Here is an 11,962-nt window from a genome sequence, read left to right as displayed (position 1 = left end):
ATTTTTCGAAAAGATATAACCAAATTCCCATTTGATTTTGTCTGATAATTCATGAGTTATTGAAGCTCAAATGGCGATACCCCCCAAAAAAGACAATCGAAAACTCTCATTATCTTCAATGTCTCTCCCGTGCATCTGTCAGAGCCTTATTTCTCCTTTGCATTGCATTTCCTCAGAGTGTTTATCTTTCAAACCCTGGCTATATTTGGCATGGGTAACCACGCAAAAAATACGTCATTAGGCGCGCACATGCGCCAGTGAGAGGAATACAACAGTAAGTTAACTGGCTCAAAAAACCAAATTGCGGAATTGTTTTCTTTCACATTTCGTATGAATGTAATGATTATAATCGTCTACTGTATAAATGGCTGTTTTTGTGGTAGTAAGGCGGCGATTTAAGAAATGGCAGGACGAATAAACCGCTCGTAACATGGCTCTGTTTCGCGTTAACGTCATCGTCACGGTTGATTGCAAACCATTCCAGACCCTCTCTGACAACGGGTAACAAGTTTTATGGGGGAAAATTTACAAGAAACTGCTTAGTAAACCGTTGTTGCCTTTTTCATTAATTAGGCAATTCGGAAACAAGACCTCATTGAACTTCCGTAAACTGTGCCAAGATCGCAAGAAATTCATAATGTCTCTTATATTGAAAAACGATGTGCATACCTCATATGCATCAAATAATGCAACAAGATTTGTTGACAAACTCGTCGTTATCAAATTGCACTTGTTTTGGGCTTTTTAGCGTTTTCCCTCCGTGACGTCATAAATTTCAAGGTTGAGTAATTCTGAATATTGAATTTGGTGCACAGTAAGTAAATTTATCTTTTGACAAATTTTCGTAATTTTCGGTCATGTTGTCAAAATTTTTTCGAACATTATGCTACCCTGCGTTTCTTTTTCCTTTCAGTATATATTTCAGCTTGTCTGTAAATACATGCCGTTATAAAAGCTTTTGTTGTCATAATATTGTTTGAATGTTGATGGTGATAGATGTATGTTTTTTTGAAATAATTAGATTATTTGAAATAATGAATTATTAAGTTGATTACTTTGTGTATCAGTCAGTTGCGTAATCCGAAAATTTTGACCGGAATTATTTCCTCTTTCTATCAATGCCGATAACCAGCAGACAGTTTAGAAATTCGAATTCATAACTTGAATTGTTAAAAATCCCCTTCCAGCCACCTAACTAGATTTACTTTGTTTGACTTGTTCAGGATTTCTGCCGTTTAAGTTTTGTATTTTCAGATAACATTAACTGTCTACAGATACAGGGATCATTAGACGTACATCTTATCCCCTTTGTATTATTTCAAATGTCAACACAAAGTGCTGTAGGCTATATCGTCACCTTTGAGGTAGGTCCGTACTTTTAACATTTTCTGTCAAACTGATCATTTTTTAAATTAAAAACTTTGAATGACTCATGAACTAACTAAAACACCCACAAAATACATATCATTGCGGGTTAATTTTCATACAACATGTCTCAGACTGAGAGTACATACCTCTAAAAATTCAACAGCCAAAATTAAACATAAAGAAGTGTGATATCATAAATTATTTTATTTAGCTGTGCACCAAATCATGTCAAATTTATATCAAAGCTTAAGAAAACAAAAAAAAAACCATTCATTTGCCAGGAGAATATTTGAAATCTTTCCTGGAAAACATGAACAAATTGATGTTCAATCTGGCCACGTCTTTAAGAATAAAATCTCAAAATATCTTTATCTTTTTTTATATTTCTCAAATTCTAAACTGTTTACATGCCATTTCTTCGTTAAAATTAGTAAGAATTAGTATACCTAAGGTTAACAAACACACAAACTTTATTATGATTGACCAGAAAAATTTAACAAAACAGCCCTTGAACAACCCCCATTTTTGGAATGTCAAGTTTTTAAATCATTTGTTTTACAAAATTTAAAACGAAGGTGAAATTTAAAAAGATGATTTAGGCCTAAAATCTATAAATTAGATCTCAAGTTTGTTTTAAAAAATGAAAGCTTTGGGTTCATAAAGGCAATAAAGAATTTTGTGTCTGTGTATGTGCTAAAACATATAAATCCTATGGAAAGACTGTAAAATGTTAATTTCCATAAATAGTATATATTAAATGCTTGGTATTCAAATTGACACTATAATTAATAAATATATACATGTACTTATTATATTATTTTCAAGCACCTAAAAAAATTTAATTTAATTAAAAAAATGATAATCAGAATTCTATATTAGTGCGTAAAAGTAAACTTCAAGAGAAAGAAGTTCGACAAATCAGGAGTAAATTTGCCTAGTTACATAGAGGAGAAAACGAGACCGGAGGTTCTCTTCGAGAGATAGAGAACTTCGGGAGATTGGAGTTCGAGCCACCGAGAGTCACCTGTACTTATCAAATTATTTTCAAGCACCTAAAATAATTTAATTCAATAATACAACATGTTAATCAGAATTCTATATTGATGTGTTAAAGTGACACTGGATCAGTAACAGTATAGGCCTTCCTTAAGTTGGTCGGGGGAACAGACACAGGAATCCTTGGACATATGTCTCGTGAAAGGGTTTTAATTGTCAACATTAAGTGCGGTGAAGTCATATCATCACCTTTGAGTTGGATGTGGAAAAAGATAAGAATCCTTAGACCTATATCTCGCCACAGTGGTTTTATCATAATTGTGATTTAGCCATATCGTCACCTTTAAGTTGATTGTGAAATATGATGTTGACTGTTGTTACGTTGATGTTGATTTGATGATAATTTCACATATATAGACAATTTAAAGTAAAAAGATATATAGAGAGGACCTTCAGATATCCGGATGCTTCAGTATCTGGACGATGTTTCTTTGGAACAGAATTTTTTAACGTTATTTTGTCTTGTTTAACTGGTAGTTCAGATATCTGGACGCTTCACATATCCGGACAAATTGACTAGGAACAAATTAAAGCGCCCGGATACATGAGGCTCTACTGTATTTAATTAAAAATTGATATACCGGTAGCATGATTGTGAACCCAAACCCAGCATGATACTTGCTGTTTCAGACGACACCTAAAATGTTGTTGTAGGGGGTGAGCCCTGTTGTCTGGCGGCCCCAAAGTTGATGTTGATTGTTTTGTTGAAATGCATTTATCTGACCACGGTGGCCAAAATCTACCATACAAGAAATAGAGAGACGTCAAATGTGTTTTAAGTCTGAAAAAAATCATAAGCAAAGTTGCAAATACAAGCAAAGGGCTTGTGTAAGCCCATGTATATAATAGGTGTCTTGGTAGGATATCCCATAAGGCATTACTGTCTGAAAATTGAAATCTAAAGACCTAAACGTTTTTTTTTTAATTTTAACTGTGTTTTCTAATAGTCTGGTCTACTAATAGTAGTATAGTTAACTACTAAGTTAAAATTCATTAAGTAAATGGACATTTACACCTTACATTTGTCTCTGAAGAGAATTAGCATTGTTTAACCTTATCCTCATTTAAACTGAGTGATTGTCATCGAAAGCTTTTTACATAAATTAACCCACTAGTAATGGACAAATAAACTGCGTTTGATGTATGCCATATTTTTCAATAACAAATAAAAATATTATATACACCTTTCACACGATAATAAAGTATCTGCGTTGTCCTTTGACTTGTTTTCATTAAGTATAGTAGCTATCTAGACAATGGCGTTCAGATGTTTTTTCTTGTATGTTTACATGCTATATGAACTTCAAGGCAAATGTAAGTTATATTAAAATTATTTTTTTTTTTACTTAAGTGCATTAATTGAGAAATTAGCTGCTAAGATCGAAAGTAATAAATTGATTTGAATCATAGATATTATCTTACATTTGTATTTAGAAAGAAATCAAAGAACATCATTGCAAAAAAATGTTATATTTAGGAAACATCAAAATCATAGATGTTAGCAATTTTAAAACACTTCAAAGGCAGACCTATTGACTTAAAGAAACATTTCTTTTTCGATCCCTTCATAAAATTAAGTTTGTAAATAGTATGCACTGTTTGAAGTTTTCGAAAAAAAGATTCGGCTAAATTGTTGTATTTGTGCTGATAGCATTACAACGAAATTAGATTCATAGATTAAATATGCATCATTTAAATATAACTTTAAAGGTTTACCTGATGATAGGGGGATAGTACTGGGAGTCTGGAATAATGCTTCACTGTCTACAATCACGACAATACCCACTTCTGGGGCGGACCAAATAACCACGATTCCTTTTGCGTTGAATCCAAAAAACACGAAAATCACAAGCATCGCAGCTGATCCAGGGAACAAAATGTTGTTCTTATCTGCTGGAAGAGAAATATTTGCAGTTAACAATTACAGTATTTGGCAGAATGAATCTTTGACCTTTTCACTGATATTCAGTGGAAAGTCATATGCCTTTGGTCAAATTGCATTTGATCATCTATCAAACAATCTATATTGGTGCGATGGATTTCTCAACTGGATAGCCATGAAATCATTGAATGTGAACAATACCGATACCATGTACAAAGTAATCATTGATAAACATTTGGAGCAGCCGGAAGGGCTCGCACTTGACCCTGAAGATGGGTATGTTAATATGAATAGAAACTTGAAAACATGAAGATGAGTATGTTATTATGAATAGTAACATGTGAATAGGTATGTAAATACGGCAGAAACATTTAGGTAGGTATGTAATTATAAAAAGCAACATGGAAACGTGTATGTGAATATGAATAATTATGATACCATGACAACTGGAATGAATTTATTTTTACTTTCATTTGGATGGGCATTGTTACACCATACAACGACGCGTGAGGCCGTATGATCGAGTTGTATTTTAGTATTTAGCCTGCTTCTCCTTAAGAGTGAGATTTATTACGGCACAACCTTTTGATTTAAAACAATATTTTTAGATCTTGCTCGAGGGTCATCAAATGTTGTGAATTCAGATTTCTTTTAGAGTTGACTTAGTTATCTAACAAAATTTCTTTTTATTCTGTTCATCTTTACCTATACACACCCTGTATTGTAGATTGCTATTCTTTTCCGAGAACTCACCGAGTGTTCGAATAGAAAAAGCTTCCTTAGATGGAGAGAATAGATCTGTTATTGTATACAGAAGCTTGTTAAGAATAATGTCCCTTTCCACGGATACTGAAAACGATCTGCTGTATTGGGCTGATCTTGATCGAGAAACAGTGGAGGTTTGTAACTATGACGGGTCCAACAGAACGGTCCTGAGACGAATGGTTGATGTACCACTCACAGGAATACAATATTTTGAGGTAGTCCTTTTTCGTTACAAATATGTGTATTTAAATAGAGTTTTACTTTAAATTTTAATCTTCAGTTTAATCTTTATAAATAATGAACAGTAGATTCACCTACTGCTTCATTTTTGGTAGTTCTTGTGCTAAATACAGTGCAGGGAACTAATTTTGTTACATAAACCAGCATCAGGATCAGCATAAGTAGGATCAGGATAGAACTAGCATCAGCATCAGCATTTAAAAAAACAGCATTACTTGGATCAGAATCAGCAAGCAAAGGATAGAACTAGCATTGACAAAAGTGAAAACAGATAAAGGAAAGTCATTTAATACAAATTACAAGTAAAAATTACCCCAAAAATTATTTTTAATGGCTTAAAATAGCGATGCTGTTTTTGAATTATCCACTTCCGGCAGGATAATCCTACGTCCGGTAGCATTACTAGCATTGACCTAGTTTCAAACCAGCATCAGGATAAGGATCAAACCAGGATCAGGATAAGGATAACTAGCATCAAAATCAGCAAGCAAAGGAAGCATCAAAATCAGCAAGCATAGGAAGCACCGAAATCAGCATTGATGCTGTAACAAAATTATTTCCCTGCACTGTACATCGTAAAACCGGAGTATGGAAGCGTATTGATACAATCATAAGATTAATCTTATTCATTGACAGGGTGTGATTCACGGTGTAAGCCTTCGTAGAAGAAAGCTTGTTGGAATTGACGTCAATTCGAGAAAAATTCAGTACGAAGTGACATTACAAATCGGTGATCCATTTGTCTTAGCTGTTTATGACGTTAAAACCAACACAAGTTTGACTGGTACGTATGGAAGTTTCATTTTTTAGTTTATAATTTTTCGATTTTCTTTTCATTTTAATACATGCATAATAATTAGTTTTTACGTTTCCAGGGTAGTTTGATTTAATCATGCCACTCATCTTTTAGAGTAAAAAAGAATTGTTTTAAATGACCGTTCCTACACGTCACAAATTATAAAATCATTTCCAAATAACAAAAATTACCATATTTTCATTTTTATACACTTGTGAGAGATTTTAATGAAATCTGAATGCTAATATTAAACTAGATGCTGTCATGAGACAGTAATACCCGCACTAAGGTGTTTGCCTCTAAATACACGCTCCTACATATTGGGCGGCTTTCCAAGGAAAAAGTCAAAATAATTCTATATAATTTACATGTATTCATCAAATTGAGTATGAAATTCTCCCTGTGACCTATAACTCAGAACCTCTATATATTTATTCAACATGCCTAATTCATTATATACCAGTTTGAATTCTATTAATGATGTAAATTAGATATTGATAAATGTTTTGCTCATAATAGGACCTTTTTAAATTTACTAATCCCCCCTCGACACCACAATCACACTGCACATACTTTTGGCTAGATGGAACAGTTTTGTTAAAACATCGTTTGTTATGAATTAATTTAAAATTTGTTCTTGTACTATGATTGTTAACATGTAAATTTCTACATCACATCAGGTTGCATCACCGATTATCATATTTTTAGATTAAACTCCATTCGGCACACCTCGGCCGATTCCAACTTCATCTGATAAGGTGACGGAATCGACGGCACGAAGGTTTGCCGAATGGAATAGCAAGGGGTGTTGCTAAAAGGCGGAACGGAAAACGGAACAGAAAGCGGAACGGAACGTAACGGAAAACGGAATATATTATTTTGGATTAAATCACTTCAAATACACAAATTTTATCATAAACTATATATATTGTACACATTCAACTCCTCCCACTATTAAATACAAGAAACATATTGACGCAAGCGTCAAAAATCGGCCGCAAACGTACCAATTAATTTATTCTTTCATAATACAATTAGAAACTAAATTCTTATATTTATCTGTTAATCAATATATATATCTATGACATTAAACATTTGAATGCGACATTCCAGGGTTTTCTTCAGTACATAATACCTGTACATTGCTACATGTACAATGTATTTTAAAAGCAACTTACTCATAGTTCTCTGCGTCCCCGCACTCAGTTTCATTTGTACAAACGAACTCGATCTGGCGGAAGTTTGATGTTTAAGTAGTTTTAACACTTAACCATCAAAACTAACGTTTAAACTTATCTAAATATAGAAATAGTTTAACTTTAAATAAAACAAAACAAATATGTGGGGCTCCTCGCTCGCTCAGAGGATGTTGAAACCCCCAAATTCCCTCTAGATCCGCCACTACATTTTTTCTCTATCTTGTTTTGGTGCGAGATGTGGCGGGAAAAGGCTTGGCATATTGTAAAACGCGCTTTGTCCTTGTCTGTTGGATAAAAATCTCCTAATATTCTGTCTGATAATAAACTAAGATTAAGTCATATTTTTGAAAACTTAAAAGCACATTGTATATTTATATTTACACGTCATTTTAAATAATATATACAACAAATCCTGTTGAAGTAGAGAAAGTAAATTTGTTTATACATGTATATAACGTGGCCCTTGCTTTAGACTATGCCCAACATGTGTGCTATTTCTCCGCACTTCAGTTACGTCGGAGTTTGTCAATCAGGATTGGATGAAACATTTAACCCATTATTTATAAAATTTTAATTTTATGATTATTGTGCGTTTTTGTTTAACATTTAAAAAATCTTTCTTAATATTCTGTTACATGAATGTTAAATATTTTTTATTCAAATTGTTCTAACTCCGCAGAAACGCACGGCCACTTAAAACTTTCATATCATATAACCGACCGCCTCCTGGCGGCCGGTAACAAGTTGATTTTGTCCTGCTCAGTCTCTTATTTGCAAAAGTCGCTAACATAGTAGTCACATAGAATCGAATTTGATGGGGGATAAGTTCCAACTCCCAACATTTGTTGAGCACTAACTTGCTACATTTATTATATTCACAAAAAGGGTGAGAATGTGAACTTGAACGAACATTTCCGTAGTACTTAAAAAGGTTATGACTGGGGGGGGGGGGCAAATATTTGATATCTAAATGAACCATGGAAAGACAAAAAAAATGTACAAAAAAATTATTGAGATTACGTTTAGGGCAAACCTTTACAGCAAGCTCGAATAAACATCTCTTATGTGTATACACAGTGGTTGTTAAAATTTTATTTAAAAAATAGTCCTTTCTGGGGGATAGACAAAGTTGTTGTAGATAAAATGCAGATTGCAGAACCTTTGCATTCATTGAAGTTAAATTTTGTTTGTTTGCAGCACATATGTTTGCATGTTTGGGGGGGGGGGGGGGAGGTGGGGAGGCGTATATGAATGACCCCGTAATAATGAGTTTGTTTTCCCGCTCTCTCGGAAATGTCTTAGAAGTTGTTATAGGTCTGTCCCCCCCCCCCTTTGTGTCCAAAATGTACATAAGGTTTAATAAATCTAATGTGGCTGTGGGGCCCTACTCAGACCCAAAATTGCTAACTCCCTTTCAAGACTCGCGAATTCGACACTGCGTGCATAATCTGAATAGCATAACTAGTTATTTTCGTCTTTTTCAGACATTGATATTGGAAACAAACTAAAAAAAGGGGTGGGGGTCATAAAATTTTTCCAACATACAACAAATTTGACAAGCATAAAAAGGGGGGATATGTCCTTTGCCCAAACACGTAAATCCTATTTCGTGTGTGCGTTTGGGGGGGATTTCTTTCAGTAGCATTTTTTCACGGAGGGTGTGTATGACTCATGAATAAATAAAAGTTTACAATTAATTTTTATTAGAAATGACTTTTAAAACAAGAATATTGCTCTTTTATCTGATTTATATTGAATCTATGTTATTTGTTTGACAAAAAAATTTCCGTTTTCCATACTGTTCCGCTTTCCGTTCCGCGTTTTAGCAACACCTGGAATAGCATTAGCACATGCTGTAGTCTGGTGTGCATTGGATTAATTATTCATTTTGTGTTATAATTGGATTATACTTCGTGAAGTTTACAAGACGTATGGAGGTCGGTAAGTACAAGTTTAAGTATAGTGGGGGATAAAATAAATCCAAACGATTAGGTTAAAGTTCAAAAAGGGTCAAAGATCATCGCATGCCACACTAGACGAATTTCATATTGTGAAGTTATCTCCCGTTGTCGATGTTACATTCAGTTACTGCCAATACTGGTGCGGATCCAGAATTTTTTTTCGGGAGTAGGGAGGGGGGTTCACATCTCAGTCAAAAAATTCCAGCCCAGAATTTCCTGACAAGCAGGAGAAAAAAAACTGAAAACAAATAAACAAAATAAAAACAATGATAGTGGGGTCAATGTTTTCTAAGTTAGGAGGGGGATGTCCAAAGTCATTTTTTATTTGCTTCAGTATATAGTCTTGTTTAAATAACACAGCAAATTCCAGGGGGGGGGGGGGGGGGCCGGTGGGCCTGCCCACTCCCGATCCCTGAAATAACAATATATTTTGTGATTCCAATTAAATAGTTCATTTTTTTCCATTTGACTAATTATACATATTTTGTTTCTTGTGTTTATATTATGTCTGTCTATTTGTCTGCAGAAATTATAACCTTGCCTTTAAGTTTTAAGTGGGATGGGCTATACAAATGGCTTCCACATTTTATTGGTTTATTTCTTTTATTTGGGTACCTTTTTTTTATTTCTGATCACTTGACCTAGGATACACATTTTTACAAGAAATTTAAATTACCAAACTTTAAACTTGGCCTAAATTTTGATCAGTAGGTGCTAGGGCTTTCATGCTTAACATGTGTATTCATTGTGAACTGTCAACAGATATAAATATGTTTCACCTTGACCCTAGATTTTGAACCACTTAAAAAAATTAACCTTGGCAATTAACTTCTGAACAGGAAGTACTAGGGATAATTACTTATTTCAAATGTGCATTCCTTGTGACAAGACTTTCTTCTGATACCAACAATTTGAACCCTTTGACCTTGACCTTTGAGTTTGACATATATTTGAGAAACTTCAACCTTTGCCATGGGCTTCCATACAGGGACATCAGTGTTTCACAAACACATCTTGTCTTCATTATTATTTGGTGGTGTCTCCATATGAGGGAAGAATTCCCGAGAGAGATATGTATTCACAACAAACAAACAAATTACTAAAGAAAATATAAAACATGAATATGTTGGTCATGCATATCTCTGCATGAAAAAACAGCTTTTCAAACACTGCAACCATATTGTAACCCTTTCAAAACACTCATTCGAGCTTTTCTGGTTTCCTTATCATATAATGTCTGTCGTGACGTGTTGTCAATCTGTTTGTCTGAAAACTTTTTACATTTTTAACTTCTCTAAAACCACTGGGCCAATTTTACCCAATTCATATAGAAATATGTACAGGGTTATGTCAGACTGTCCATCTGTCTCAATAAATTTAACCTTTACAGGTCATCATGGTCATATCTACTAAATGAGAAGAGACAAGGCATTCATATTAAACTTATGTACTAGTATTTACCTGTGAGAATGGCATGGTTTTTTTTTTTACATATGACCTAGAATTTTGACCTACTTGCAAAAAAATTAAATTGTTATAAATTCATCATTTTGAAAGAGAAAAGTTAGGGCATTCATATTATAATGCATGTATATATTTACCTGTGGTAAGACCTTTCCAAATGAATCATGACTTTTACTCTGTGACCTTGACCTTGAAGCCTAACCTACTTTTCAAAAATGTTGCATTTGCTTATAACTTTTGATTGAGATAAGATATGACTCTCACATTTGACAGGTACATTAATTACTCATAAGAATTCAAGGTGTTTCCCAGCATGCGGTGCTTTTTTACCCCTTGACGTTGATGTTTTACATAATTTTCAAAATATTTACCGGTAACTCTCCTAAGAGATGATTAGGCTTCTGAGTAACATTAAGGAGGACTTCAGGAAAGACAGGACTTTTTGCACAAAAAACGTCATTTTTCCACCCCCATTTGACCCCCTGGGGAAAAATCAAAATTATGAAATCTACATGACACCACCAACCATCTCCCAAAAGATGATTAGGCTACTGTGTAAAATGTAGGAGAAATTCAGGGAAGATGGGGCTTTTTGCATAAAAAACGTCATTTTTTGACCCCCATTTGACCCCCTGGGGCAAAATCAAAATTCCGAAACCTTACTGCACATCTACATGACACCACCAATCATCCCCCAAAAGGTGATTAGGCTCCTGAGTAAAATGTAGTTGGAGTTCAGGGAAGACGGGACTTTTTGCCTAAAAAACGTCATTTTTCGACCCCCATTTGACCCCCCGGGGCAAAATCAAAATTCCAAGACCTTACTGCACATCTACATGACACCACCAATCATCCCCAAAAAGGTGATTAGGCTGCTGAGTAAAATGTAGAAAGAGTTCAGGGAAGACAGGACTTTTTGCCTAAAAAACGTCATTTTTCGACCCCCATTTGACCCCCCGGGGCAAAATCAAAATTCCAGAACCTTACTGCACATCTACATGACACCACCAATCATCCCCCAAAAGGTGATTAGGCTGATGAGTAAAATGTAGAAGGAGTTCAGGGAAGACGGGAGTTTTTGCATAAAAAACGTCATTTTTCGACCCCCATTTAACCCCACGGGGCAAAATCAAAATTCCAAAACCTTACTGCACATCTACATGACACCACCAATCATCCCCCAAAAGGTGATTAGGCTGCTGAGTAAAATGTAGAAGGAGTTCAGGGAAGA

At 34.5% G+C, this 11,962-nt stretch overlaps 1 protein-coding gene across 1 annotated transcript; it reads left to right on the top strand.

Annotated features, from left to right (window-relative positions):
* Positions 1-4,481: 4,481 nt before the first annotated feature.
* LOC134229448 (low-density lipoprotein receptor-related protein 6-like) lies at positions 4,482-6,191 on the top strand. Its single transcript, XM_062711199.1, has 4 exons — positions 4,482-4,582; positions 5,034-5,286; positions 5,948-6,095; positions 6,187-6,191. Exons 1-4 carry the CDS (start codon positions 4,482-4,484, stop codon positions 6,189-6,191), a joined length of 507 nt encoding a protein of 168 aa, XP_062567183.1.
* Positions 6,192-11,962: the final 5,771 nt, after the last annotated feature.

This window comes from Saccostrea cucullata, unplaced genomic scaffold (assembly GCF_032062105.1).
Source record: "Saccostrea cucullata isolate Sc308-1 unplaced genomic scaffold, CSIRO_AGI_Scuc_v1 ctg1109, whole genome shotgun sequence".
Classification (NCBI taxonomy): Eukaryota; Metazoa; Mollusca; class Bivalvia; order Ostreida; family Ostreidae; genus Saccostrea; species Saccostrea cuccullata.
This window is presented reverse-complemented; position numbering and strand designations above follow the sequence as displayed.